This window comes from Polyodon spathula, chromosome 23 (assembly GCF_017654505.1).
Source record: "Polyodon spathula isolate WHYD16114869_AA chromosome 23, ASM1765450v1, whole genome shotgun sequence".
Taxonomy (NCBI): domain Eukaryota; kingdom Metazoa; phylum Chordata; class Actinopteri; order Acipenseriformes; family Polyodontidae; genus Polyodon; species Polyodon spathula.
In genome coordinates, this window is record NC_054556.1 from 14,042,571 (window position 1) to 14,070,036 (window position 27,466).

The 27,466-nt window shown below is 43.8% G+C and overlaps 1 protein-coding gene across 3 annotated transcripts in view; it reads left to right on the forward strand.

Annotated features, from left to right (window-relative positions):
• The window catches only part of LOC121297954 (rho guanine nucleotide exchange factor 3-like), a 106,555-nt gene that overhangs the window by 50,103 nt on the left and 28,986 nt on the right, over window positions 1-27,466 (forward strand). For 2 of the 3 annotated variants that reach the window (XM_041224586.1, XM_041224588.1), the window contains one exon: window positions 565-627. In XM_041224586.1, coding sequence (XP_041080520.1) covers window positions 565-627 — 63 coding nt within the window. Of the gene's footprint in view, window positions 1-564; window positions 628-26,089; window positions 26,351-27,466 lie in introns of those variants that run through there. The other variant, XM_041224587.1, reaches the window with a different exon arrangement.

A 27,466-nucleotide genomic window follows, 5' to 3' on the forward strand; every position in this document is an offset into this window, starting at 1 on the left:
GTAGAAGTCTTGTTGCTGAGTGTTCTCCAGTGAGCTGTGTTGTTCTTTGAGTAGAAGTCTTGTTGCTGAGTGTTCTCCAGGGAGCTGTGTTGTTCTTTGAGTATAATTCTTGTTGCTCTGTGTGTTCTCCAGTGAGCTGTGTTGTTCTTCTGAGTAGAATTCTTGTTGCTCTGTGTGTTCTCCAGTGAGCTGTGTTGTTCTTTGAGTAGAAGTCTTGTTGCTGAGTGTTCTCCAGTGAGCTGTGTTGTTCTTCTGAGTAGAAGTCTTGTTGCTGAGTGTTCTCCAGTGAGCTGTGTTGTTCTTTGAGTAAAAGTCTTGTTGCTCTGAGTGTTCTCCAGTGAGCTGTGTTGTTCTTTGAGTAGAAGTCTTGTTGCTCTGTGTGCTCTCCAGTGAGCTGTGTTGTTCTTCTGAGTAGAAGTCTTGTTGCTGAGTGTTCTCCAGTGAGCTGTGTTGTTCTTTGAGTAGAAGTCTTGTTAATAAGGCTGTGTGTTCTCCAGTGAGCAGGTGTTGTTCTTTGTAGCACGCTCTATGATTCTGAACGTCTGCTCTTTTGTTTTCTTGCAGAGGAAGCGGAAGCAGAGTAAGAGAGATGAAGACTCCCTCAGCCTTTGCAGCCTGGACACCCAGGTGAGTCACAGCGGGGTCCTTCCTGCAATACACACGTGTGGATCGCTGCCATGGGCCACACCTCCTAACACACATGCCTAACATCACACTCAGGTCACACATTCCCTCCTATTACAAAAGTCATCTTGCATCAAACCCTTCTTCAGCAGTCATGTGGTCCCCGGCACTTCAGATCTGTAGGCTGAATATTAAACCGACGAGAGTAGATACTAGATAGAACAGCAAGGGTCAATTTCAATTAGAGTCAAGGGGCCACACATTTGTTCCCAAGGGGTCACATGCAGTACGAGCATCACTGGTTTACAGCATTCATTCAATTCACTTTCATGGTTGCATTGAAACAATGTGAACTGGCCGTTACAAAAGTTTCCCACAATAAAAGCACAGCAAAGTGTAACAAAGCATGGTAACACATGGTAATGCATAGGTATGCATTGTGAATCACAGAGAGATTTGGTAAAGCATGTAAAAAACTAAATGGTAAATTATGGCAAATGCAGAGTATATCCATGGGCAAAGCATGGGGGGGGAAACTGCAAAATGACTGTGCAGACTCCCCCTGTACAGTCCTGCTACCTGGCTCCCTGTGTGTCTGTGGGGTGATGCTGGGTCTTTGCTGCTCCCTGTGTGTCTGTGGGGTGATGCTGGGTCTTTGCTGCTCCCTGTGTGTCTGTGGGGTGATGCTGGGTCTTTGCTGCTCCCTGTGTGTCTGTGGGGTGATGCTGGGTCTTTGTTGCTCCCTGTGTGTCTGTGGGGTGATGCTGGGTCTCTGCTGCTCCCTGTGTGTCTGTGGGGTGATGCTGGGTCTCTGTCTGCTCCCTGTGTGTCTGTGGGGTGATGCTGGGTCTCTGCTGCTCCCTGTGTGTCTGTGGGGTGATGCTGGGTCTTTGCTGCTCCCTGTGTGTCTGTGGGGTGATGCTGGGTTTCTGCTGCTCCCTGTGTGTCTGTGGGGTGAATTGATATATTTGGGGTACCTTCTTGTCTATTCAGGGGTCTCAAGATATTTAGTGAGCAAGGAAGAACAGGGAGATAAACATAATTTAAACAAGGGTTGCCAGTAATACAATTTAAACAGGGGCTGTCAGTAACATAATTTAAACGGGCTGTTGAGTAACACAATTTCAATACAGGTTAATCACACCTTTTTTTTATCTTTCTTGATCTTAATATTTGAGTCCTTTAGTTCTTCTAAATTCAGGAATGCTGAATGCTGCAGTTGAACCAAGGATATAGCTAAGTGCAGAGTGATCTGTTTAGTGTTAAAAATGAGCATGGTAAACTAAAGGCAATGCTCAATTGTTTTGAGACCTGAAAAATAAAGTAGTTGCATTGGTGTTATGTTAAAAACTTCTGCAGATAAAAAATAAATCTGCAAATAAAACTGCCAATAACTGAGATAAAGCCCTCATTTCTTCACCTCTCTGCCACGTCCTATTAGTGCCTCGCTGGCTGCCTTGGACCCCCCCCCCCCCCTACCGTTAGGAGACTGGCATCTCCCATAAGTAATCTGCCCCTGGATGCAGCACACAAATCACCACATTAGCCATTCCAAAGAATTGCATGACTGATATAACCGTTTTCAGAAAAGCAAGATTCGAATAACATCTTGTCAGCTATGTAGTTTAGAACTGATAAAGTAGAACGCATTCCAGGAATTGCATTTCATTAGACCTGGCAAAGAACAGCATCTCCTACTGATGGGTCGCGATTACAAGTCAATGGGAATCGCTTCCCTTTTATAGGCAAACCCGTAAATGTCACCTCGGAGAATGCAGAGAAACACACAGTGCAGGGAGAAACAGATTTCACAGAGTGCAGGGGGGAACACAGAGTGCAGGGGGGGACACAGAGTGCAAGGGGGGAAACAGAGTGCAAGAGGGAAACACAGAGTACAAGAGGGAAACACAGAGTGCAGGGGGAAACACAGAGTGCACAGGGGCAACACAGAGTGCAGGGGGCAACACAGAGTGCAGGGGGAAACACAGAGGGCAGGGGGAAACACAGAGTGCAGGGGGAGAACACAGAGGGCAGGGGGAAACACAGAGTGCAGGGGGGAACACATAGTGCAGGGGGGAACACAGAGTGCAAGGGGGGAAACAGAGTGCAAGAGGGAAACACCGAGTGCAAGAGGGAAACACACAGTGCACGGGGGCAACACAGAGTCCAGGGGGCAACACAGAGTGCAAGAGGGAAACACAGAGTGCAGGGGGAAACACAGAGTGCAGGGAGAACACAGAGTGCAGGGGGGGGAACACGGAGTTCAGAGAAACCACAGAGTGCAGGGAGGGAACCACAGAGTGCAGGGGGGGAGGGAACACAGAGTGTAGGGGGGAACACAGAGTTCAGGGGAAAACAAGGTGCAGGATGGAAACACAGAGTGCAGGGGGAAACACAGAGTGCAGGGGGGGAACACAGATTGCAGGGGAAACACAGAGTGCAGGGGGGAACGCAGAGTGCAGGGGAAACACAGCGTGCAGGGGGGGAACACAGCATGCAGGGGGAAACACAGAGTGCAGGCTGGAACACAGAGTGCGGGGGAAACACAGAGTGCAGGGGGGGTACACAGAGTGCAGTGGAACACAGAGTGCATGGGGGAACACAAAGTGCAGGGGAAAACAGAGTGCAGGAGGGGAACACAGAGTGCAAGGGGGGGAGCACAGAGTGCAGGGGGGAACCACAGAGTGCAAGGGGGGAAACACAGAGTGCAGGGGAACACAGAGTGCAGGGGCTTATAACACAGACTGCATGTCTAGCTTTAAAGCCTCTATATGGCCTCAATAGAGCTCTCAGATTCAATGTGGTACACCAGTGTAACTGTTAACCTCTCCCCCTGCAACACTGTGCTTTGTGAATATACTTCCACACAAAATCAAACTGAAGAGGGTCCTAAGACATGGCAGTTATAACCTTTCACATCTTTCTGACACATTTGAAAATGTTGCCAGTGGTTTATTACTTGCTTTATATAACATATTTCTAATTTTATATTAATTGAAAATGTTACTAGCAAGTCTGAAATGTCAGTCCATCATTGATGGCAATGTTAGTATTAATTGTTACATTGACTTTCAGGTGGAAATAGGGGCTACTGACTGCTATCGATTTCACCTCTTTCAGTGAACCCATGACGACCTACACGGATGTTTGGTTTCTTGAGGTTTAGCTGTTGAGGTGCAGGTCAGCTGTGTCATTTACTTTGCTTGTGTTCACGTTGGCATCACTCCTTTCGGATTGTATCGTACTGAATAAGTAAGGCAGCGGATTGCTATTAATGGTCGGAACTGCAGCTATTAAAAACAGACCATGATGTTTAAAGAAGGATTTTTTCCAGAGCCAGAGAATATAACTAAATGCAAGACACCCCTTACAACCCACTACCCCTGCAAGCAGCAAGACCAAAAACCAGAATCCCTACCCTAGAAATCATAACCCCTCTGAACCAGCACACTGCGATTCCAGCGAATTAAATCATTCCATCAATCGTGCACGCCCGTTGAGGTCAAAGCGTTGAAGGGCTAGGAAGATATTCATTGTCCACACGAAATGACCAAGGAAGTGCAAGCAAACAGATTACCTGAAAGTAAAGCAGGCAAACAGAGAGCTTTCTTTAGTGTGATACCAGAGATATAACAGTAAAACCCTGGAGCTCATTTTAAAGGCCCTTTCAAAAGGAGAGAAACACCTGTCAAAGTTACACAAGTAGAACTAAGCCCAGCGGATATTTAATTAAATGCAGTTTAACTAAGTTAGGGTGTTTATTTTGAGTAATTGACAGTAATTTACACTTTGGAGTAGACTGGTTTGAAAATCTGTCCCAATCATAGGCGCCGCCGTCTCCATGATGCCCCGGGGATCTAGCACCCACCAGTCGCAGTGTCGTGTCTGTGATGCCCTGGGGCTCAAGCACCCACCAGTCGCAGTGTCGTCTCTGTGATGCCTCGGGGCTCAAACACTCAGCAGTCGCAGTGTCATCTCCGTGATGCCTCGGGGCTCAAGCACCCACTAGTCGCAGTGTCGTCTCTGTGATGCCCGGGGCTCAAGCACCCACCAGTCGCAGTGTCGTCTCCGTGATGCCTCGGGGCTCAAGCACCCACTAGTCGCAGTGTCGTCTCCGTGATGCCCCGGGGCTCAAGCACCCACCAGTCGCATTGTCGTCTCCGTGTTGCCCTGGGGCTCAAGCACCCACCAGTCGCAGTGTCGTCTCCGTGATGCCCCGGGGCTCAAACACCCACCAGTCGCAGTGTCGTGTCTGTGATGCCCTGGGGCTCAAGCACCCACCAGTCGCAGTGTCGTCTCCGTGATGCCTCGGGGCTCAAGCACCCACCAGTCGCAGTGTCGTCTCTGTGATGCCTCGGGGCTCAAGCACCCACCAGTCGCAGTGTAGTCTCCGTGATGCCCCAGGGCTCAAGCACCCACCAGTCGCAGTGTCGTCTCCATAATGCCCCGGGGCTCAAGCACCCATGGGTATAATAGTTTTAGTGTTAGTATGTATAATCCACATTACAAAATAACCTGCACTTGAGCAGAGGGTTGCTAGACCTGGGCAGATACTACCCCCCCCCCCCCCCCCCCCTCCAAAATAAAATAACAGCAGCGTTCACTGTGTGATAATCCGACAGTACTGTCCGTTCCACAGCGCCACAAACACTGCACTCTACAACTCTCCTTGCACACTGAGCCCTGCGAGAGAGCTTTGCACTCAGTCCACTCTCTTTCTCTTCTCACACACTGCAGCCCTGTGAGAGAGCTCTGCACTCATAGTCCTCTCTCACTCTCTCTCTCTCTCTCTCTCTCTCTCTCTCTCTCTCTCTCTCTCTCTCTTGCTCTCTCTCCTCGCACACTGCAGCACTGTGAGAGCTCTGCGCTCACAGTCCACTTTCTCTCTCTCTCTCTCTCTTATCGCACACTGCAGCCCTGTGAGAGAGCTCTGCACTCACAGTCCACTCTCTCTCCTTGCGCACTGCAGCCCTGCGAGAGAGCTCTGCACTCTCTCTTATCGCACACTGCAGCACTGTGAGAAAGCTCTGCACTCACAGTCCACTCTCTCCTCGCACACTGCAGCCCTGCGAGAAAGCTCGGCACTCACAGTCCACTCTCTCCTCACACACTGCAGCCCTGTGAGAGAGCTCTGCACTCACAGTCCACTTTCTCCTCGCACACTGCAGCCCTGAGAGAGAGCTTTGCACTCACAGTCCACTCTCTCCTCGCACACTGCAGCCTTGCGAGAGAGCTCGGCACTCACAGTCCAATCTCTCTCTCTCTTTTTGCACACTGCAGCCCTGTGAGAGAGCTCTGCACTCACAGTCCGCTCTCTCTCCTCACACACTGCAGCCCTGTGAGAGAGCTCTGTACTCAGTCCACTCTCTCTTCCTCTCTTATCGCACACTGCAGCCCTGTGAGAGAGCTCTGCACTCAGTCCACTCTCTCTCACACACTGCAGCCCTGTGAGAGAGCTCTGCACTCAGTCCCCTCTCTCTCTCACACACTGCAGCCCTGTGAGAGAGCTCTGCACTCAGTCCAATCTCTCTCTTATCGCACACTGCAGCCCTGTGAGAGAGCTCTGCACTTACAGGCCAGATGATGCTGCCCAAAACATTTCCTTCATTTCCTGAGAACAGAGGAACAGCTTGAACTGGAGAAAGCAAGATAAACTGGACAAGACTTCAGGGTGGGGAACATTCACTTCCCTGTCAAACCCAGCTGAAACAGGTTCTGAAATCAAAATCCCAAAATACAAGTACATGTTAGATTTATGAAAGTATTTCCTGAGCTATTATAACATCTATAACACCCTCCAAAATAGAGGGTTTAACCTCTGCAAATTAGTTGCTGCTGCATCCAGACCGTAGCAGCTGACATCTCTGCATATATACTGTTCTGTGGGTCACACTTCAGGGCTTCACAAATATCACAAATATCAAGGGAGCTGCTTATCCAAGCCATTGAGAGTATCAGAGTTTGGGGTACATGGAAGTGCCTCACTCTCTATATGGAGGAGCCTCAACCTCTGTGTGTTTTTGGCGGTGTCCTAGTCAGTTTTTTAAGGCACTCTGTCTATCTGTCACTCTTACATTTGTACGCCTGCTCTAGTTATGTGTGGGGGAAGAATGTTGCTGGCAATAGAAACAAACAATAATCTTGATGGTTTTGGAAGAGCTGTTTTTAGAAAGGATGATTTCAAGGCATTCTGTTATGTGCCAGCTCTCTTGTTTGTCCTTTCAGAGTGGACAGTGCTTTCACAATGCCCCAGTTAGCACAAGCTCAGCACTCATTAAACACAATTATATAGTGGAGTCGTTCCCTGACGTCATTACTCTTCACCACTAGTGTGGTGGAGCTGGAACGCTGTTGTAGTACTTGTCTCAACAGGCAAAACATTGACTTAATAATTAACTTAAGAATCTTTACTGATTGTTCTCAAAATGCTTATATGGCACCTGACCGCTCTAATGTCTGTGCTGGGCACCAGTGAAATGCTCTTTCTTCCGGGGGGAATCAAATTAGTCTTTATGCACCTCCCTGCATATCAGTTGTGATGGTACACTCCAGAATCTCTGATAAGCACCCTCTATTTGATGTTTGTATTTGCAACACCTCAAAAAGTAGCCAAATTATGTTTTTAAAACCAGCCAAAAAACACACTTACATTTAAGATTTAATATAGATTGCAAAAGCATAACATACTATAGTATAAAAAAAAATCTATACCTTTAGCCTTTCAAGACTTCGGTACAGTCAGGTGAGAAGTGGAAACTGAAGGCAGATCAGTCCTTTCACAGACTCAGAAAATCCTATCTGACAACATAGAGAGTTATGCAGCCAGCACTGTCTGGGACTGTTTCTCCTCAGCACTAGGATGTCCAGATGTCCTGGTTTAGCTCGGACAGTCCCAGTTTAAGATCAAAGGTCCTGCTGTCCAGACATTTTTCTCAAAATAAAAAAAAGGTGCTAGTGTAATCAAGAAAATTATTTTTATAAAGTGATTAACACAGACATGCATGCTTATTCCTCAGTGAGCCATGCATTTTCATTTAGTTTATATTCAATGTGACTCTACAGTTGTGTAATACTGTCATTTTTTAGCTGTTCAGTTCTGGCAGGATTTAGCCCAGACACTAGGCAGAGGCAGAGCAGCGAGAGGTTATAAGCATCCATATACACCAGGTTAAACCACATCAACAGCGTCAATAAGCAGGGCCATCCTGAATCAATTGAGTAAAAGAAAGAAAAATGGCAAAATGTACATGTGTTTTTAACGACAATCTACAGAATTCATTATTAGTGTATTATTATTAATAATAAACTCAATACAAAAGTTGCAATACATATATAATACAATAAGGAAAGTTAAACTAATTAGCCACAAATTAGGTACTGAAATTAGCTAGCTGCTTTAAAAAAAAAAAAGAAAAATGATAATACTGAACAGGTAACTCACTGGACAGGGGCCTGGTGAGCTCACACAGACGTCCGCAGGGCTGGCCTGTCCCCACCAGAGACCGATAACTCACTGGACAGGGGCCTGGGGACACAGAGGTCGGCACTGCGTGCGTTTCATAAAGCACTCTGCAAGTTCCTTCGCTTGCGCTCGCTCTTTTGCGATCTGCAATGAGCGAAATCACGAACTCGGTAATCCATTTTAAGGCACAGTGACCGATTAGGTAAATACACAATAGCAGGGTTGCAAAGGAAAGCAGTTTTCTGAAGAACAAAAAAATGATACATTTATTGAAATAGCGCTGGTCAACACAAAGTTTTCTGGAAGTTTTAGTGATGAAGCAAAAAAAAAAAGTTGCAAATGATTCAGTAAACACTGTTGGGGAAGGGCAAAGAACAGTAGCCGAAATAAGAAAGAAATTGATAGATCTTGCGAACAGAACAAAGTTAAAAGAAGGGAGATGAAAAAGCTTAAAAGTTGATTGAGGAAAACCAAAATACCTCACTGTTGACAAGAGATTTGGAGCTGTGAAAAGTGACAGGCTGTACTTGAAGTTCTGTACATACATAAGGAAAGCCCTTCAGTTGTGTAGGAAAAAAAATCAACGCTGTGTAGCAAACATATTTAAAGAAAAAGTGTACTGATCTGTGTTTACTTTTCTGAAAATTTACTGAAAAAGGTCTTTTGGACGAAGTGTATACAGCCAGCTCAGCACACTCGCTACCTTGACACTTATTAGTCTTTAGGGGCATGCCTGATAATCAAGCTGTGTTTAGCCTCACAATTTAAACATGTGGGGCAGGTAATAACATGCAGGTGCTGCTGCAACACAGCTTCGTTATTTGGGTCTCTGGCGAGTTTCTTTTAGTTTTTATCAAGTGAGAAGGAGGTGCTTGTCACTATTTTTGTCACTTGGTCCATTTTTTTTATTTGTGTCACATTTGTGTGTTATTTAACTTATTTATTGTACACATTTAATTTAGTTTGTATTATTATTATTATTATTATTATTATTATTATTATTATTATTAACTTAATAATTGCTGCATGGCATTGCTGCCAGTTTAAAACAAGGCAGTCTTACCTATAATGTTATTATCATACTGAATAAATTGGGACTCTTGGTATATGATTGTATTTAATAAATAAACTGTGTTTGTTTTTACAACTTGACCTTGCCTCAGTTACTGTTATTTTTCATCCACATAGCTTTGGGTTACACATCCTTAAATACATCATTTTGTTTTGAAATTATTGAAACTTTTTGTAAAAAAAGCGGTGAGCTGACACAGACACCCGCAGGGCTGGCCTGTGTCCCCCAGAGGCAGGACACTCATTGGACAGGGGCCTGGTGAGCTGACGCAGACACCCGCAGGGCTGGCCTGTGTCCCCCAGAGGCAGGACACTCATTGGACAGGGGCCTGGTGAGCTGACGCAGACACCCCCAGGGCTGGCCTGTGTCCCCCCAGAGACCGGACGCTCACAGGATAGGGGCCTGGTGAGCTGACGCAGACACCCGCAGGGCTGGCCTGTGTCCCCCAGAGACCGGACGCTCACTGGACAGGGGCATGGTGAGCTGACGCAAACACCCGCAGGGCGGGCCTGTGTCCCCCAGAGACCGGTAACTCGTTGACTTCCTCTCTTGAGTGTCGAAGAGGCAATTAGCTTGGTCTTGGGACTGGAGCACCTAAATACAGTTTTTGAGTAATTGCAATGCGAACGATTGCAAACACCAGCAACATGTGAAAGAAAATGTATTTGAAGCTGCCTGTCTTTGAAATATTCCAGAAACGTAGCTTGCATTAACTTATTGAAGTCTGTTTTTCATTAGTGCTGTGAAAATAAAGGAGCATACCTGTTGAAGCTGTCAGCACTCTGAAGGCTGGGGTGTGTCTTGACAGAGAAGTTCAGGAATGTGTTTTAAGTGCTGTTCTTTATCAGGTTCAGGTTCCTATCTCTCTCAGAAAATTTTCAAACATACTTCAAACCCGGCAAGCTAGTAACTTCCTTGTTTACTTGATTGGAACTGGAAAGAAAAAGTGTCCGAAGTGCAGTGCTACAGGGCTTCCCCGTATAAACCCACACATCAGTAACAAAGTACAGTGAAGCCAGGGTCGGAGCAGCATTCTTCTTTCAGACTGCCTGGCAACCTGTGTCTTGCTGTGCTTCGAGCACTGATCGACTAGCAGGACTCAACTGGCACTCAAACGAGTCGTGCTGTGTGGATTTAGATGATATAATGTGTGACTTGTTGGTTCTGTGTTGAATTCTGTTAGCAGTTATATATGGTCTCCATAGCTCATGTAGTAAAGTACATTATTTAACATATTAAAAGTATCACAATCTGTCTGATATTGGGGAGACACATGCTTCCTCTACATGTGCAGTGCTGAAGAATTACTGTCTGTCAAAGCAGGCTCGTATTGACTACCGTGGGCTTGCAGCAGAGAATAGGGAGTGTATTAAACTACTGTCCTGATTGTGTTCTGGAGATGATAGAAATGGGTTATTGATTGCCAGCATGTGGGTGAGAGCTTTGTTTGTGGGTAGGTTGCTGTATATCTGAAGTGAGGACTGTTCTGAGCAGTGTCATTGGGGTTGCTGTATATCTTAAGTGACGACTGTTCTGAGCAGTGTCATTGGGGTGGCTGTATATCTGAAGTGAGGACTGTTCTGAGCAGTGTCATTGGGGTTGCTGTATATCTGAAGTGAGGACTGTTCTGAGCAGTGTCATTGGGGTGGCTGTATATCTGAAGTGAGGACTGTTCTGAGCAGTGTCATTGGGGTGGCTGTATATCTGAAGTGAGGACTGTTCTGAGCAGTGTCATTGGGGTTGCTGTATATCTGAAGTGAGGACTGTTCTGAGCAGTGTCATTGGGGTGGCTGTATATCTGAAGTGAGGACTGTTCTGAGCAGTGTCATTGGGGTTGCTGTATATCTGAAGTGAGGACTGTTCTGAGCAGTGTCATTGGGGTGGCTGTATATCTCTCTGAAAGGGCTCCTTGCACTGGCTCCCTGATTTGACCCAGTTTGGTTTCTGTGGAATTGTGACTCATTCACAGGTGGGAGCTGGCAGTCAGCGATGCCATTAATAGATAATTGTTATCATATTTTATCACTTCAAAAGGCATTATCACTTGCTTTTAATCTCCCCTGCAGCTGCATGGAAAAAGATCGGTTTGGGTTGGTGATTCAGTTTGGGGGTTTTGTGTTTAGTTTTTTCCTTTTCAGGTTTTTATTTTTAGCATTTTTTTTTTTAATTATTATTATTTGATTTGATTTTTTAAATAACAAAAATGAAAATGATATAATCCAAGCAATGTCTCTGGTGCTTTGTTCTCTTGTAGAGTTGTAGCTGTGTGTGGAGCAGCTCCATTCAGAATAGCAACACTGGCAGGAGTGTGCCTGCTCTATGCACTGGGCAGTCCCCTGTTGGGTGTTTAATAGTTTGGATGATTGTGTTAGTGCAACCTGACCAAAGACCTTTTCACCCTACATACAGCAAAGTGCAGGAAATCAAACAGCAGATACACAGAGGAGATAAATCATGGCTCGACAAAGATAAGCAATTGTAACACAGTCCTCTCTGGTTAGTCTGCCAGGGTTGGGACAGACAGCAGCTATAGAGCAGGTGACAGTACAGTGAGGTGCAGTATAAATTAAATAAACTACAAAAACCATACAGTAGCAATCAAAACGTTGTATTTTACAGTGGACCTCTGTGTGTACTGTGCAGCACATAACGTGAAGGATAACATTTCCATAATAACAATAGAACTAGCTTGCTGTATTCCACTCATCTAGAATAGCAATAGAACTGGCGTGCTGTGTTCCACAGATTTATTGTGTTATTGCTCAGTGGCAGGCTCTCTGATCAGTTGAAATGGCATTTAGCACCAGTCCAGCAGTCCAGGGGATTATATTATGATTAGAAATTGCAGTGAAAACAATGCCGAACTGTCAAACCATGTTTGTTTGCCATGTCGCGGTACAGTAATTGCATGTCGTTTTCCTGAAGTTTATTTTTATAGGATTTAAAAATAAAACTTTTTAATGTAGCAAGTCATGACCTGCTCCCTCTGCAGCAGCAAGTAGGGCTTGATACACCTCGTAGTCCAGAGAGCGCTATCACAGTGGAAACACAGCTTGATACACCTCATTGTCTTTTGTATATTATATTAGAAAAAATATTATCATTTTAATATAATAATTTTTATATATATATATATATATAATATTATATATAGATATATTATATATATAATATATCTACTATATATATATATATATATATATATTACACACACACACACACACACACACACACACACATAATTTATTATAATCAAAATTGAGGGTAAATACTTTCAAATGGGCAACTCCACTTTTAAGTGTTACAGCTTCCTCACTGGAGAGACTCATGCTTTCTGGTTCTGTATTTCACAGTTTCCACCCAGGCAGGACTTAGTGAGTGCAGTTTAAGAAGCGCTTCTATTTAAGGAAATGCTAAAGCACAGTGCGTCCCCTACACTGTCAGTAAGTGACTTGTGCAGCACTGCATCTGTTTGAAGCATTAGCTGAAACCCTTCCCCACAGAGCAAAAGTATCAGCACTGTGTGGAGCTGTGTGTGTTTACAGATTCTTCCCTGGACAGGCCAGACAATCTTATGCCCTTTCACATTGGTCAGAACCTACCCAGGCAGGACCCGGTGTCATGTGGGTTGGCTATGGGATTTCACACTGCTTTTGATAAAGCAGGGTTGACCTGGGTGGCAGACGCATGTACACAATGCGCGTATCAATGCCCCAGAAGCAGCTTGTTACTGACGCTTCCATCCAAGCTTCTCTGGATTGAACTGTTTGACCAAATGTTGATTAGTGCAAATGTTTATTCATCCGTGCTGCAGTCTCGCTCATGGTGTGTCTCAATCAACAAAAATATGACTAAACAAAAATGTTCCTTGTGCAGGTGTGGCTGTTTCTTATTGCGTCGGCTCACGAACTGCCGTCTCACTCAACCCGGTCAAAGCACTTCAACCCACATCCTGAGGTGGGTCACTGGGACCTGGGTACATGGTTTCACACTACACAGGGTTGTGACCCGGGTCCAACCCGGGTAGGAGTGCCAGTGTGAAAGAGGCTTTACACAACGTGCAGAATTACATTTAGGGAGTCAGAAAGGGTACAAATCTACTAGCTATCTTTTAAAACTGTTTGAACTTTGCTTATATGAAGAGATTGATATGGACTAGGGAATGCAACTCATAATAAGAGACAACATCTGAAAGTAGACGTGTTCATGATTGAATGATTACTGTAAGAGTAACTGTAGGAGTCATGCATGCTACAATACTACAATGTAGGCCCTGGATTCTTTGCAGTGCAGTAACAGTAATTGAAATGGAAAGCTGTACCATACATACCACCCACGCCCATCTGCTTAAAGTGCTTGTAGCTACACAATAATTCAATCCCTTTTTCCTCGCTATGCACAGCCATCACTACATAAGCTATTAGACGTGTAGTTTTGAAATAAATCTGTGTTTTAGAAAACCGTGTTTCTAGTTTAAAGCATGATGTCTGGAACTGCACAGGGTTAAAGAAATCTCTGTTTGCAGCCCTTGCTTTCTGATAGTCTTGTACTTTCATGATAATTTCATGTGGTGGGTGCCTTTCCTGTCTGCAACCAACCAGCTGCTTCTTCTAATGACTGACATGCATTGCAGCCACTGAGATGCTTGACCCCGAAGACCCTGCTGCGGTGAAATAACCCAGGAAGTGCAAGTATGACAGACTTCCTGGAAGGCAAGGCACGCAAACTGAGAACGCTGTTTTACCTAGCGTAGCACCAGGTGTTTTGAAATGAACATATGTGTTAGTTCCTTGCACACTGACACACACAAGCACGGTGTTTAACCTTGCTGAGTGGAGCGCTGCCTTCACTAATGTGCTGTGACAGGTCTACACGCTGTATTTTGGTTGCTGGTAATGAAACAGTCAGGCCAGCGGGTGATTGCTGTCCATCAGAGGGGATGTGTTGATATTGCTTCAGCAGGGCTGTCAGGGCAAATCAGGGGATCAGCTTGACAGGTCTGCAGCCTGACAGCAGAGGAGGGGAATATAATCAGGAACCGGAGTGAACTCACACACAGTGAAAGCATGGTAAAGCATAGCATTGTAAAGCACTGATAAACAATGGTAAATGATGCTAAATGCATAGTATAACCACCGGAAATGTGTGTCATTTCTGTTCAAATTTACCTGGGTAAACTTTTATAAAGGAACAAGTGGAGAGATACGGCAGTGAAAATGTTTTTATCGTTGAATCATGTGACTTCACCAAACCATTAACGATGCGTTCACTTCTTTTTCTTTTTATCAATTCACAACGGCTGCTACATTTGACTTCACATTTACAAGACATACTATCAGAGATGGCATTCCCCTGACATTATACCCCCGAAACGCATCGGTTTTATCCACCAGCTCCTAACTGCAGCACTTTAGTACACCAGTGTCTATCTGTTTCTTCCAGGGTTTGTTCCTAGTAAAGATAACTAAGAAACAGATACCTGCCATGCTTCTGCCTGGCATAAAGTCCAATGTTTATTTGATGAAAGATAGAGTGATAAAGATAGATTCCAGTACAGTTTATCTTGAACATATTTGAATTAGGCGTAACCAGTCAGATAACTCCACAGATAACTCAGATACAACCCTAATAATAATAATAATAATAATATTATTATTATTATTATTATTATTATTATTGTTATTATTAATTTCTTGGTAGATGCCCTTATCCAGGATGACTTACAACTGTTCCAAAATATCACAGTACAAAGTATCACATTGTAAAATATCACATTACAGAGAAGAGCAGTTATAAAGTACAATGCAATCAGTAGCAAAAATGATCAAATTAAAATAAGAGCAAAATGAAGAATGCAGTAAATGATTGCATTTAATAGTGAGTTTGACTAAAAGCAGTTAACTTCTAGTAAAGTTATGTGCTTATGCAAGTAAAGTCCCGTAAGAGCACGTAGTAAATCCGATAGATGGAGAAGAATAATTTCAAAGAAGAGCAATTACAAAAAACGTGAATACTGATACGTGTAAGAGCAAACTCAAATACAGACACAGGATGTAGGTATAATTAACAGCAGTAGTAGAATACGGCAAGGTATGGAGCAGTTCAGTGCAAGTACAAGCTGTCTCAAGTACTGGTACAGTTGGGTGCCATATAGTCCAGTATTGTCGAGAGTTGTGAGGTTTACAGATGTCTGACCAGGTGTGTACTGTAATGAACTTCTGTCTATTATATAGGCTACACCTTTTAGAGTTAATAGTAGTACAGCTTTAGTTCATTTCTATACCTCCACCTAAGTAATGGGTAGAGTACAGGGCTTGGAGTGCGGTTGTGGGGAGGTCAATGAGAAGGAGAGCTAGTGAGCGGTCCAGTACTCTGTCACACTGCGGAGTTGTGTTGTTTTCTCTATTTGTATAGAGTACACTGCACCCTGTATGAACAGACTCCAGTGCAGAGTGGAGTCCAGTCTGTGTGCTATAGGCACCCTGTATGGACAGACTAGTGCAGTCTGCAGCGCACTACACTGTACTGCAAACCATCGCAGGTTCCTCTCATGTGCTGTGTTTTTGCTCATTTGTTATCCCGCCTTTCCTTTGTCACACTTATATTTTACATGTAGCAGCTTATCCAGTTGTGAATAAACTGGAAAGGTTATTCGTCAGCACTCCAGCAGCACAATCCCTGTGTATAAGCATGTCCAGGGTCTGTAAGTCATGAGGATTGGCTCTCTTGTGACACTCAGGCGCAGAGGGCAGGGTGGAATATTGCTTTCAGACTGGGAAGGAATTTGGAAAGCAGTGCTTTTTGTTTTTTCATTTAGCCCAGATGGTACCACAATTACACAATCACAGTGCAGACTTACAAGTGAGACGTGAGGGTTAGGTATGCGAGTACAGACTGGCCAGCTGTTTGGTTGCTATGAAATGAGTTTGGTCAGTGATCTCAAGTCAGCCCCAGTACAATGACATTTGTGTAAACGCTACCTGTCGGGGCAGTTTGTTGATGCAAACACAATGAATACACGGATTAAATCCATTTGGAGTTGGGTACTTCTGGCAGCTGCAGCTAACATTCCTTCAACCTGTCAATCACTGCACAGCTTCCTTTCATTCCAAATGCTAAGAGCCGAGAGCAGTGCGGGAGTTGTGGGAGAGGGATAGCGTGAGAGGAGCAGCTGATATGTAAGAATGCCTGGAGGGGGCTGACTGAGCTTGTCACTGCACAGAGCAGCAGTGTTATGTTGGGAAGGAGGGCTGTAGATGCTGCCCCACAGCCAGACCCAAACTGAGAATCGTAATAAGAACCTTGATTTAATAGGTCTGTCAGCAAACACTGGTCTATCTTCCATACATCTGATCTGTAGCAATCTGACTTCTGTTCACAATGCAAGTCTCCCTTGTTCAGTTTTAAACCCAGGACAGCAAACATAGCAAACATGCCTTTAAAAGTTTACATCTGGTGCTAAGTAGATTACATACTTATCTTAGGCAGTCGGGTCCTAGTTCCCCATTTCAGGGTTGAAGCATGCCACTGGCTGCAAAGTTAAGGGAATGCCTGTGTGTAAATGGAAACTGTTTATGAGGTTTAACTATTAGATAGACTAGCTTTCAGGACCTCTAGGTCTCTTCTTCAGGTGTAAAGTTAAATTAATTATCTCCCGTTCCCGTTGGAAACTCTGAGAAGCAACTACACATATAATTGTGTGTCTCGCCCTCGGAATTTCATTGATCTTTAACAAACTCAACATTCTACATTAGGAGATTGAAAAAAGACGGTACTCATCTACTCACCACGACTCCAGAGAAAAAATTCAAATTGCAAACTTTTGTATTACTAAATTTAATGACTTACATTCTTAGTAAAATCGTGCTGGTCCTCAGTTGTATTTTTTTTTCTAATAAAATGCCTTGCATGATATGTTTTTAGGGATTCCTATGGCTACCTCAAGCCATATTTCAGTGGTTCCTGACATGCCTTAGAAACATATAGAATCAGCATTACCTGGAAGCAGACGTTTCTGTTCGCATCCACATATCGGAAGACTTGTTACATTTGTATTTAAAAACATTCTGTCTGTGGAATACTGAATGGAGGGGATACAGGATGGTGCAAAGTGGGGAACTCAACAAGAATCAAAGAGCTAAACTGCTGTTTATGTCTTTGCTCATAAGGAGTCATTGTGTTTTCTGTTATACCACAGGTAATTAACATTTACCACAGTAAGTCATTTATTTTAGTTTTATGGATTAAACATTGCCACTGCTGTGTTGAGCTCTGAATTAAAGTTTGACAAGGCCACTGCTGTTATGTCACACATTCTGGCCTTTGAAATATGAAATATAAACATGCTTTGGAGCAGCCACACTCGTGATATAAAGTATATAATAAATGGATTTGTGGCGACTGACAACACGATTTCAAAGGAGTGGGAGGGGGGAATACAGCCTGTATAAGAACTGTAAACTGGAACTTTTTAGAAGCTTTCTTTTGAAATAAAGTGACTGAATTGTGGGTAAAAGTACAGTAGTTAACTGACATCAAGATACCATATTTATTGGAAAGTGAAGATGGCTCTGGGACTGCAGCTTGAAGACATTGTATTTGCAGTTCAGTAAGAGGCATCGCAGGCTGAGATTCAGGGTGGAAGTTAGAAGAGATGAAAGCCAGGCCGGCACAAACCCCTGCTCTCCTTTCAAAGGGAGAGAGAGCTTTCACAAGCCCGCCTCAGCCCTGCCTCTGTGAGCCCGCGGGCTGGCAGGACAGAGGCAGCACTTCTGTTTTATAACGCTTTTTATTAAAGTCAGACTGCGTGCATTCAAACAGCGCTCTGTCTCAGGCCTCAGATCTGCTCAATACTGACAGCTGCTCATTTCAATATTATCAGTAATCCAGATACTAATTGACACATTTTTTTCAAACTGCTGAAACTGATTTTTAAAGCGTTTCCTCTCCAGTCTTTAATGAATTATGTCCTAGCTTTTGAACTAAAACAGCAGCCCTTGGATGTACAGGGCTGGCATCCAGTCGCGTGGGGCATATCCAGCTGATAATGTTCTTCATTTTAGTACAGAAACACAATAACCCATACAACATTGCCCATAGGAGTTACAATTGAGGCCCTTATCACATGGTTAATGAGCTGAGTGATGTGATGCTGAATGACTCAGGCCTCAAACGCACCGCCTTACATCAACTCATAGTTAATTAAGCATTGCATTAAAACAGAACCGTTTCACTGCAGTATTGAGTTAACCTCTGGACACATTAATGCTACAGACCATGACATAGGGCCTTGGAGTTGACATTATCTCTCAATAATGTTCACATTCTTTTAACCTCTGGAATTGTCAATAAAACACATTTTTTGTGGAGCCCCAATGGAATGGCACAACAATGTTTTGCATGTGTTAAAAACAAAGCCTGGCTTTCTATTAGTAGACAAAGAATAGACTATGGAATGAGAAATTGAATGCGGTCAAACCAGGACACCTCACTCATTTCAGCGTATCCATTCACTGCTGTGCAGGCTCTGGTAGCCTTTCAACACGAGGGAAGGGAATCTTTCATCTACGCTTTGAACTGCAGGAGCTCTTCAGTGGGCTTTGTTTGCTGGATCAAAGAGAAGAGGGATTGGTTTACCTCAGCAGATTGCTTCATCTTTTAGAGAAACGTCATGCCAGTCGTCATCTGCAGCACCCCAGCCTTCAAGGCAAAAAACAGACATTTTAGGAGTCACTGCTTGTGTGCGTGTGGTGTGGTGTTTGATTTTCCCCAGGCTGGAAGTAGGACTAACAGTTTAAGAAGAGATTAGCAGCAGAACACTGTGCTATATTTGTTTCCTGTGCTTGGGGTGCGTATCCTAGAGATAGTGATATTGTAGTTATTCACCCTTAGTTATTTATTCTCAGAATCTGGGAATGTAAGTGGGTGCCTGCCTGTCTGTCTTTGTGTGCATACATATATCACTCGTACATTTTTACACATATCTAATCCACCACTTGCTTATCCACTTGTGGTAAGGCTTGCAGGTTACAAGATGCTACAATTTATTGAGAGTGTCAGAATCTGGATATATACCGGTGCCCAGAAGTATTGACACAATCCTGTCTTCTCAGCTGTCAGCTCTCAGCTCGCTCACCTCTCACCCTCCGATGTCTGCTGTCTTTTTATGAAGATTCTTCTCTGCGCTTTTCAGGGCTGCTGTGTAAAACATCTGAATTTGAAATTAGGATGCAAAATATAAATATGAAAACGTTTAAAAAAAGAGTACACAGCCTTATTATATTGATTTTATTATGTTGTTATATTTAATTATAAATCTACTTGGAAAAGTCCTGCTCCCACACAGACACATCGATTCAGATTCCTCCGCCACTTCGCTGTCCTAATTCTAACATCTAATATCTAAAGATAAACTCTAACTTAAAAAAATGTCATACCCAGAACCACAATTTAATCTGGTTATAACTCACATATTGAACCTTTTAATGGAAACACTGTAAAGAATGGTATAAAGACTAATTTCATGAACCAGACACAGTACCAGTAATTCAAAGAAGTGAAATAATGAAACAAAACAAAAAAAAACACAATAAAGTTTTCCAAACGGGCTGTGAATATCCTACAAAACTGTGTCCAAGAAAAAGGTAGACTTGCATTTATTGTACTTTCTTAAGACGGGTTGAACATTCTCCTCTTAAATTTTATTTCCGTTCTGTGAGAAATAAAGAGGGAGCACAAGTGAATACAGCATATCAAGCATTAGTAAAAGTAAACAATGTGAAAATACAACTTTTAAGCCAATAAATCATCAGTATTGATGCAGAATCTCAATGAACCTAACAATAATCGATTGACATCCCATCCCTAAGTATTAAGAAGCTTTTTTTTATTTTGAATCATCTGGATAATGTTGGAGAATCATGTCTCTAGATTGCGGAATCATGGCTCTAGATTTGGGGATCGTGGCTCTAGATTACTGAACCATGGCTCTGGATTGCTGAACCGTGGCGCTAGATTGCAGAACCGTGGCTCTAGATTGCTGACTCGTGGCTCAAGGTTACTGAATCATAGCTCTAGATTGCTGAATTGTGGATAGATTGCTGAATCATGGCTCTACATTGTTGAATCATGGCTCTAGATTGCTGACCCGTGGCTCTAGATTGCTGAATCATGGCTCTATGTTGCTAAATCATGGCACTAGATTGATGAAAAATGGCTCTAGATTGCTGAATCATGGCTCTAGATTGCTGAATCCTGTCATATTGTCCTGTCAGAGTTGAAAGATTAAATTATGGGAGCACATACAATAGCCTGCTACCAGTATGAATTCCAAACAGGCATATCTCTCTTCCTTAAGGTCTTGACTCAGTAACAGAACACTTTACTCCTTCTTCGAGCCGCGCGATTAGCTTATCAGTCAGTGCTTGCATACGGTTTCTAGTAGTGATCACAGTCCTGGGTAGCTGTGTTCCCTTGTGTTTGGGTACAGTCAGGCAGACCACAGCTATGCTTGTGTACGGTTTCTAGTAGTGATCACAGTTGTGGGCTTGATAATGCTTTTGTCCTTAACATTGTATTAATCCTGCCGGGAGAGCCATTGACCCTGTTATTAACATTCAGCAATACAATAAGATACAGTGGAAAGCAATGTGGGATGCAGCAAGAGGTTAAGATCGACTGTGTTAGAGACACATTTAGATCAACACAAGTTAAAAGAATGAAGGAAGGAAGGAAGGAAGGAAGGAAGGAAGGAAGGAAGGAAGGAAGGAAGGAAGGAAGGAAGGAAGGGAATAGAGGAATGGTAATCTGTGGAGAAGCTGGTGGCAGGGAGGTGGGATTGGGTGTAGATCCTGAATAGGGGGCCGGCTCGCTGTGATAACTGCCTCTTCCGGTTCAAACACGCTCTTGCTTTGTAAATAAAGATCATCATCACTGGAGGGGAACATAAAGAACAGAGTCATTTGATATTCGTAAAGTCCATAGTGCATGGACCTCGTGTGATTTGCATAATGAAGTGCTGTTTCTGTATGGAAAGGAAGATTCATACTAACCTGTGGATTTTATTAGAGCCTTTTACAGGTGGATTCTCCGGTGCTGTAAACTGCTCTAACAAAAGCCAGCAGTCTTATCCAGTGAATGGCTAAACGTTTGTGGAAGTCAAATAAACTGTAGTGCTTAGACATTTCAAGTTGACAGCCCTACTGTATCAGTGCTGTGACTTTATCAGCAGGGCCGTCCGTTAGGAAGCCTCATGCACACAGCATCGTATCGAAGTGTGGAGCAGGGCTTGTCTTGTCACAGGCTCTATGCCTGCATGCATGGCTAAATTTGGGTGCTTAAATGTATGTTACGGGAACAGGATGCAGAAGCTGCTGCATTGGCATCCTCAGCATATTTGATGGTATTTATAAAGAATTTCCTGTCACCACATGATTCAGGTAGAAACTGCAGTGTGAACGTGTGGTAATGTGTTCTAATAATCTAGCAGCGAAGAGCTGACGCATTGAGATTTTCCAAATTACAAAAAAAACTTGCTTGTGGGTTTCCTTGTTATTTAGAAAAAACAGAAACACAAAACGAACATATTGCAAATACAGTGTTTTATTTCAAAATGCCAATGCGTTGGGACATAATACTGTTCAATAATGAAAAACTATTAATGCAGATACAGTGGTAATGCAGATACAATTGGTAGACTAGAACCACAGCAGGCTTTAGCTATACCATTACATAATGATCTTCACTGGCAAGGGAGACAGTGATACAGCAATCGCTGCTGTACTGAGAGGCAATGGTAGCTGCAATTGATACAGTGGTAGCACAGTAGGTTGACTTCTTTATGTGTCGTTGTCCATCTAATCAAGGAGGTCACTTGTGGAATCAGGACTTAAAGGATGTGTTGCAGTAAGAATGCCTCTGTTAAGAAAGGGGAACAAGACTAAAAGGCTAAAATATGTACAAGAACACAGGAATTGGACTATGGAACAATGGTAAAAGGTGCTTTAGACTGTTGATGGATGGACAACGACACCTGTGCCTTCTGCCAGTTCTGTTATCAATTCAACATTTGACTTCTGTCTATTCCTTAAGGACATCATCTTCAAATAGTGATCATCCTTTTTAGATAGCTTTTTTGGGTCTCCCAGTTCTGGGTTTGTCAATTACAAATTATGTTTCTTGGTACTTGTTGATTATGCTTTGGATGCCACACCTTGAAAATCAAGTGATGTGAGCTATTTCAGTCAATGTTTTTCCTTCTTTGTGCAAGTCAAGGTTGTTATAATATTAGAAAACACTAGTGGAGGCTTTGAGTAAATTGTTGATGCTCATAATGCATCAGAATTGAAAAATGCAACATGTCTAGACTTTTGTACAGCAGTGTGTCTATATACACTGAGTGTACAAAACATTAGGAACACCTGCTCTTTCCATGAAATAGACTGACGAGGTGAATCCAGGTGAAAGCTACGATCCCTTATTGATGTAACCTGTTAAATCCACTTCAATCAGTGTAGATGAAGGGGAGACAGGTTAAAGAAGGATTTTTAAGCCTTGGCACAATTGTGACATGGATTGTGTATGTGTGCCATTCAGAGGGTAAATGGGCAAGACAAAAGATTTAAGTGCCTTTGAATGGGGTATGTTAGTAGGTGCCAGGCACGCCGGTTTGAGTGTGTCAAGAACTGCAACACTGCTGGGTTTTTCACGCTCAGCAGTTTCCCGTGTGTACCAAGGATGGTCCACCACCCAAAGGACATCCAGCCAACGGCAGGCCAATGGTTGAAAACGGCTCACTGATGAAAAATATATGGATTTGGATTTGGATGAGAGACATAGATTCCAAAATGAAATGACTCAATGGTGTTCAGTAGGAAAATGTATTCAATACTAGAATCTCACAACTTATTGTGTGCGTGTGCTATACATACAAACACCTTCCAGGACTTCCATAATACAAGCCCTGAACCCTCAACACAAGCTGCACTCCGCGAGTGGCTCAATTGATAAAGCCTTTGCTTGTGGTTGCAGATGGAGCTCATTTGTGCAGCAAGGCAAAGCAGTATGTTCTTTATTTCTAAGGGATTGATCTCCTCTAATTACTCCTCAGTTCCACAGACGCTGGGTTCTGTTCATGTTTCGAGTCACATTACCTGAATGCTCTGCAAACTGAGAGTCGAGCTCTGATTAGGACTCGGAGTAAACGTAACCAGGTGTGTGATTGTGTAGTGTCTCAATCTGAATCAGCACGGGGGGCGTTATCAGTGCGGACCAGCATGCACAGCTGCTTTATAGTGCTGTACCTTCAGGGCAGGTTACAGCAGCGCTCAGCACAAAAGAAACAGAGAATGGAACTGCAATGCATATTGAAGGGAACATCTTTTAAAATATAACACAGAAGCAGAATTCATGAAAACAATACACAACCACAGCTTGGAAAATTCATATTCAGGGTTACCATACAAGAAATAGCGAGCTAAAACAAGTGCAGACACTGGCAGATTGGTCATACTTGATTAAAAATATATATACCCCCCCCCCCTCTCTCTTACTCTCTCTTTCTCTGTCTATCCCTCTCTCTCCCTCTTCCATTCTCTATCACTCTACCACTCTCTCTGGGGTTGGCGGTTCGAGTCCAGGCTATTCCACTGCTGACTTTGGACGGGAGTTCCCAGGTGGCGGCGCACAATTGGCTAAGTGCCACCCAGGTGGGGGGAGGGCTTAGGTCAGCCAGGGTGTCCATGGCTCACCGCGCACCAGCGACCCCTGTGGTCTGGCTGGGCGCCTGCGGGCCTACCTGTAAGTTGCCCAGAGCTGCATGGCAGGCCTGCAGACTGAAACACTATCATTAGCATGGCAAGAGTGTTAAAGTATTTGCATTGAATCGAGCACAAGTAAACAGGAGCTCAGAACACAAAGGAGAATTCCCTTATATTAATACATGTAATCAAATCAATCATAAGCAGTGCCATGTATAGTGGTATTCATCCCCCTTGGACTTTTTCACATTTTATTGGGTTACAACATGGAATCAAAATGGATTTAATTAGGAGTTTTTGCCATCAACACAAAAAATTCAATAATGTCAAAGTGAAAAATAAAATCTACAGATTGTTCTAAATTAATTACAAATATAAAACAGAAAATAATTGATTGCATAAGTATTCACCCCCTTGAGTCAATATTTGGTAGAGACACCTTTGGCAGTAATTACAGCCATGAGTCTATTTGGATAAGTCTCTACCAGCTTTGCACATCAGGACACTGCAATTTTTGCCTATTCAAGTTGGATGGGGACCTTTGGTGAATAGCAATTTTCAACTCTTTCCAAATAGTCTCAATTAGATTGAGGTCCGGGCTTTGACTGGGTCACTCCAGGACATTGACCTTTTTGTTATTAAACCACTCCAGTGTGGCTTTGGCTGCTGGAAGATGAATCTTCTCCCACGTCCCATGTCCCACTCTTGCAGACTTCAACAGGTTTTCCTCCAGGATTACTCTGTACTTTGCTGCATCCATTTTGCCCTCTATCTTCACGAGCTTTCCAGGCCCTGATGCAGAGAAGCATCCCCATAGCATATTGCTGCCACCACCAATCTTCACGGTAGGGATGGTGTTCTCAGGGTGATGTGCGATGTTAGGCTTGCGCCAAACATAGCGCTTAGCATTGAGGCCAAAAAGGCTCTATTCTGGTCTCTTCAGACCATAGAATCTTCTTCCACTTGGTCTCAGAGTCTCCCACATGCCTTCTGGCAAACTCTAGCCGAGATTTGATGTGAGTTTTTTTCAACAATGGCTTTCTTTTTGCCACTCCCATAAAAGCCAGTTTTGTGAAGCACCCGGGCTATTGTTGCCGTATGCACAGTGTTGCCCAGCTCAGACGTGGAAGACTGTAACTCCTTTAGAGTTGCCATAGGCCTCTTGGTGGCCTCCCTGACTAGTGCCCTTTTCGCACGGATACTCAGTTTTTGAGTACTGCCTGTTCTAGACAGATTCAACATATTGTGCCATATTCTCTCCATTTCTTAATAATGGACTTTATTGTGCTCCGGGGGATATTCAGTGCCTTGGAAATGTTCTTATATTCTACCCCTGATTGGTGCTTTTGAAGAACCTTATTCCGGATTTGTTTTGAATGTTCCTTCGTCTTCATGATGTAGTTTTTGTTAGGAAATGTACTAACCAACTGTGGGACCTCCCAGAGACAGGTGTATTTAACCTGAAATCATGTGAAACGCCTTAATTGCACACAGATGGACTCCATTCAACTAATTATTTGACAATTGGTTGCACCAGAGCTTATTTTGGTGTGTCATAGCAAAGGGGGTTGAATAATTACTTACTCCCCCACTCCCTCTCCCCCATTCCTTCTGTCTTTCCCCCACTCCCTCTCGCTCTCTCTCCCCTACTCCCTCTCTATCTCTCTCTCACTCTCTCGCTCCCACACTTCTTCTCTCTTACCCCCACTCCCTCTCTATCTCTCTCTCTCTCTCTCCCCCACTCCCTCTTGCTCTCTTCCACACACTAACTCTCTCTCATCCCCTACTCCATCTGTATCTCGCTCTTTCACGCTCGCTCTCCCCACTCCTTCTCTCTCTCACTCTCTCTTGCTCTCTCTCCCCCACTCCCTCTCTATCTCTCACTCTCTCTTGCTCTCTCTCCCCCACTCCCTCTCTATCTCTCACTCTCTCTTGCTCTCTCTCCCCCACTCCCTCTCTATCTCTCTCTGTCTTTCCCCCACTCCCTCTCTCTCCCCCTCTCTCTCTCTCTCCCTCCCTCTCTCTCTCCCCCCACTCCTTCTCTCTCTCTCCCCCCACTCACCCTCTCTCTCGTGTGTGAATCACAGTACAGTAATTTGTCCCAGCTCTCTTCAGTTCTGTGCCACCCCCTCTTTCCAGTCAGTGGGCGGTCTGAGTAGTACAGTGCAGAGCGGTGTTGGGTTACACTCAGGCAGACACAGACTCACAGCAGCCTCATTCCTCCCCTGGTGTGTGAGTGTAAGAAGCAGCTCAATCCTAGGCACTGTGGCTGGACCGCTGAGATTTGCCTTTGACCAAAGTGCTTCAACTGTGAGCTCCGAACCGCCCACTGCCACCATGGTGGCCAAGGATTACCCTTTCTACCTTGTAGCCAAGAGGGCTAGCTGTTCCCTGGAAGTGCAGTCTGTGAGGAGCGCAGCTCTCAAAGAGACAGAGGTATGGTACCCGGGCTGGCTGTGGATCGCTTTGTTCACTGTATGGGATGTGCTGCAGATATCTTTCCTTTTGAAATGAATACGGGTCTGTGCCGTTCACAAACACTCTTGAGAAACCAAAGGGTTCATTTACTTTAGAGTACCTGCTGGCTGGTTGGACAAAAAAGAAGGTTTATTATTGACTTGTTCTGGGATTGTTTAAGCAAATTGTGTATTTGGGGTGACTGCTTCAGTTGCAATCCTTTTTACCTTATTTGTGCAGATTTATAGGCATTTATATTGCTTTACATTTGCTTTGCTAAGCTTTGGTAAACACAGTAACCCTTCAGAAGTCTAAGGCACCTGCAACAGAATAGCCACACTAAAGGAGACTAATTACTGTGGAACACAATAGAGTCGAGTTGCATTTTTAGGGTGTCTGTACATGACTTGGTTACAATAACAAAGTATTTATGCAGTTTAGAAGGTGTACTCAGTAAGTGCAGGGCTACCTCTTTATTTATGCTGATCCGAAAAAGGTAAAATATTGAAAAATTAGTGAAGGGAGCTTGATATAGGAACATATTTACAATTTAACAGTGAATTCTCACACGGTACAATAGCGAGGGAGCACTCGTACTCGGAGCTGTTTTTTTCTTGTTTCTTCTGTGTAACAAACCCGATGCTGTGCTGGCTGTCAAGCTGCCCGGGGTCTGTCCCATACTGCTCTATAAACAGAAGGGTGCAGTGCTTCACCAGGCTCTTGTCTGTACAGTCAGTGCTTCACCAGGCTCTTGTCTGTACAGTCAGTGCTTCACCAGGCTCTTGTCTGTACAGTCAGTGCTTCAACAGGCTCTTGTCTGTACAGTCAGTGCTTCACCACGCTCTTGTCTGTATCGGGTATCTTGGGCTCAGTCTAATGGTGTTTTTTTTTTTTTTTTCACTAAGTACTGTTTTTACTTTTATGAACCCATAAAAAGAGGGCTTTACAAAACCAGCGTCCCTTCAAAGTGAGCATTTCACATTCTTGTCTGCCTCTAATGTGCATTGTGAGCTCTGTTAAGAAGCCATGGGCTCATTGAAAAGCAATGAGCCTTGCTGGTGAATGCAGGAATAGTGAGGAGTGTACAATAGTTTA